The sequence below is a fragment of the Cebus imitator genome, unplaced genomic scaffold, assembly GCF_001604975.1.
Source record: "Cebus imitator isolate Cc_AM_T3 unplaced genomic scaffold, Cebus_imitator-1.0 Scaffold102, whole genome shotgun sequence".
Taxonomy (NCBI): Eukaryota; Metazoa; Chordata; class Mammalia; order Primates; family Cebidae; genus Cebus; species Cebus imitator.
In genome coordinates, this window is record NW_016107417.1 from 427,328 (window position 1) to 431,001 (window position 3,674).

The window sequence follows — 3,674 nt, forward strand, 5'->3', positions numbered from 1 at the left end:
ATGGTGAAACCCCACCTCTACTAAACATACATAAATTAGCCGGGCCTGGTGGCACGTGCCTGTAGTCTCAGCTACTCGGGAGGCTAAGGCAGGAGAATTGCTTGAACCTGGGAGGCAGAAGTTACAGTGAGTCAAGATCGCACCACTGCACTCCAGCCTGGGTGACAGAGTGAGACTGTCTCAAAAAAAAAAAAAAAAGAGCACCTTGAAGGGGCCACCAGAGTCTCCCAGAGAGGAAAGGGGCTGTGGCCTGGGGCCCAAAGCACCCAGGGCAGAGTCCCAGGGTGCCTGACTATAATCAGACCTTGAGAAAATCCATTTGCAAAGAGTGAATTAAAACTCACCACTATTTTCTTCTGCAGGATTCCGACACCTCAAGGACAGTCATTTTTAGACGCTTTAGTAACAGAGTAAGTAGCCAGAGGATGTGCTAAGCTTCTGCTTCCCCAGACGGTTGCCTGTCCCCACTGGTCAGGCCACCAAACTTTTCTTAGGCCTCAGATTTGGAAATGGTTCCTCAGATTCAAGTCCATCCAGCCCAGTGAAGTAACAGGGGCTCAGCACCTGTCCACTCTCACTGCTTCCGGAGACACGGGCTCAACTGGCTTCATTTAGGGCCCATCAGAAGATGCTGTTTCAGCCCGGTGACACTTGGCCAAAGTGCCTTTTGGTTTCCCTCCCAGGCTGGAACGTGCTGGCTCTGTGAAGTTACACTGGGAACAAGCACCCCCCAGCCTGGCAGGATGACTGCTGTGGTCAGAGGTGCCCCTGGGGCTTCCGGAGCCACAGTATCTTCCTGAGGGCAGTGCCACAGGAGGTCACAGTGCGAGTGGCCACTGCCAGGCCTGTCCCTCAGGCCTCTCCCCCAAAACAGGCAATGCCTCCCAGCAACCTACCCCAGGGGGGCAGGCGTGGGAAGGCCACCATTGGCCCATGTTGCTGGGCTCTGGAGGGCTTGGTTGGTAACAGGCCATGGTTCCTGTGAGCCAGCTGGGGTGTGAAGGACACAGGCTGGATTCACCTCTCTGGGCCTCGGTTTCTGCATTCAGAAAATGGGAATAATGATATCTGCTGTATTTCCAATCTCTCAGTGCTGATGCGAACCTCTAATAAGACTTTGAAAAATACTCTTTATATCTTACTTTTATTCATTTATTATTTTATTTTATTTTATTTATTTTTTTGAGATGGAGTCTCACTCTGTCACCAGGGCTGGAATGCAGTGGCATGATCTCGGCTCACTGCAACCTCCGCCTTCCAGGTTCAAACAATTTCCTATCTCAGCCTCAGGAGTAGCTGGGATTACAGGTGCCCACTACTATGCCCAGGTAAATTTTTTTTTGTATTTTTAGTAGAGATAGGGTTTTACCATGTTGGCCAGGCTGGTCTTGAACTCCTGACTCGTGATTCTCCTACCTCAGCCTCCCAAAGTGCTGGGATTACAGGTGTGAGCCACCGCGCCCAGCCTCATTTTCATTTTTAAGTACTTTAGAGACACCTACAGTGGATTGAACAGCGGCCTTCAAAAAGATCCATCCACACCCTCATCCCTGGGACCTGTGAATGTTAACCGAGTTGGGAACAGGGTCTTCCTGGTGTCGTGGAGTTAAAACTCTTGAGATGAGAAGCTCATTGTGGATTCTGCAGGTGGACCCTGCGTCCAAGGACAAATGGTCTTTAGAAAAGAAAAGCAGAGATTTGAGACAGAAGAGTAGAGTGAAGGAGAGAAGGCCACGTGAAGATGAGGCAGAGGTTGGAGCGATGTGGCCACAAGCCAAGGAACACCTGGAGCCCCCAGACATTGGGAGAAGCAGGAAGGACCCTCCCCTAGAGCCTGCAGAGGCAGCGCAGACAACACCATCAACACCTCTGTCTCAGACTTCTGGCCCCAGCACTGTGACATCATCAGTTCTCGTTGTTTTAAGCCATGAGATTTGTGGTAATTTGTTATGGCAACCACAGGAAACGAATACAGCATCTAATCTCCACAAACCCATATTACAGAAAAGAAAACTGAGGTCAGAGAGGTAGGGGCTTGCCCAGTGTGTTAGGCCATTCTTGTATTACCAGAAAGAAATAGCTGAGGCCGGGCATGGTGGCTCACGCCTGTAATCCCAGCACTTTGGGAGACCAGGGCAAGCAGATCACTTGAGGTCTAGAGTTGGAGACCAGCCTTGCCAATATGGCGAAACCCCATCTCTACTAAAAACACAAAAATTAGCCAGGCATGGTGGTGTGCACCTGTAGTCTCAGCTACTCAGGAGGCTGAGGCAGAAGGATCACTTGAGCCCAGGAGGAGGAGGTTGTAGTGAGCTGAGATTGTGCCACTGCACTCCAGCCTGGGCGACAGGAGAGAAACCCCGTTTAAAAAAAACAAAAAACACGTGAGACTGGGTAATTTATAAGGAAAATAATTAGCCAGCTCACGGTTCTGCAGGCTGTATAAGCATGGTGCCAGCATCTGCATGGTTTCTGGGAAGGCTTCAGGGAGCTTTTACTCATCGTGGAAGGTGAAGCCAGAGCAGGTGCATCACACGGCAAAAGCAGGAGCGAGCGATAGAGAGAGAGAGAGAGAGAGAGCAGGGAGGTACGCACGCTTTTAAACGAGTGGATCTCATGAGAACTCACTGTAAGGACAGCACCAAGCCACAAGGGGTCTGCCCCATGACGCAAACCTCCCACCAGGCCCCACCTCCAACACTGGGAATTACCGTTCAACATGAGGTTTAGGGGGACAAATATCCAAACTATATCATTCCACCCCTGCACCCCAGATCTCATGTTCTTCTCACATTGCAAAATACAGTCATGCCTTTCCAATAGCCCCCCAAAGTCTTAACTCAGTCCAGCATTAACTCAAAAGTCCCAATCCCAAGTCCAAGTCCAACATCTCCTCTGAAGATGAGTTCGTGTCACCTACGAGCCTGTAAAAACGAACACAAGTTGGCATTAGGTAAACATTCCTGTTCCGAAAGGGAGACATCTGTCAAAAGAAAGGAGCTATAGGCCCCAACCAGGTCCAAAACCCAGCAGGACAATCATTCACTCTTAAAGCTCCCAAATCACCCCCTTGAACTCCACATCCCACAGCCAGGGCACTTTGGTGTAAGGGGTGGGCTCCCAAGGCCTTGGGCAGCTCTGTTCCTGTGGCTTTGCAGAATTCAGTCCCCATGGCTGTTCTTCCAGATTGGGGGTGAGTACCTGCAGCTTTTCCAAGTGCAGGCCGCAAGCTCCTGGTGAGCTACCATTCTAGGGTCTGCATGGTGGCCGCCCCCTTCCTGCAGCTCCACTAGGTACTGCCCCAGTGGGGACTCTGTGTGGGCCTCCAACCCCACATTTTCTCTCCAATGTGAGGGCTCTGCTCCTGCAGCAGTCTTCTTCCTGGGCTCCCAGGCTTCCTCACACATCCTCTGAAATCTAGGGGAGGCTGCCAAGCTGCCTTCACTCTTGCACTGTGCACACCTGCAGGCTAAATACCACATGGACGCTGCTGAGGCTTATGGCTTGAGCCCTCTGAAAGCCGCAGCCTGAGCTGTGCCCAGGGCCCTTTGGGCCAAGGCTGGCGCTGGAACAGCCTAGACGCATGCAGGGAGCAGTGTTCTGAGGCTGCGCAGGGCAGCGGGGCCCTGGGCCTGGACAATGAAACCATTCCTTCCTCCTAGGCCTAGGTCTCC

General features: G+C 51.7%; 1 protein-coding gene across 1 annotated transcript in view; it reads right to left on the reverse strand.

Annotated features, from left to right (window-relative positions):
- Positions 1–756: 756 nt before the first annotated feature.
- The window catches only part of LOC108310154 (translationally-controlled tumor protein-like), a 4,122-nt gene continuing 1,204 nt past the window's right edge, over positions 757–3,674 (reverse strand). The window contains exon 2 of the mRNA XM_017536911.2: positions 757–796. Within this exon, the coding sequence (XP_017392400.1) occupies positions 757–796 (40 nt within the window). The remainder of the gene's footprint in view (positions 797–3,674) is intronic.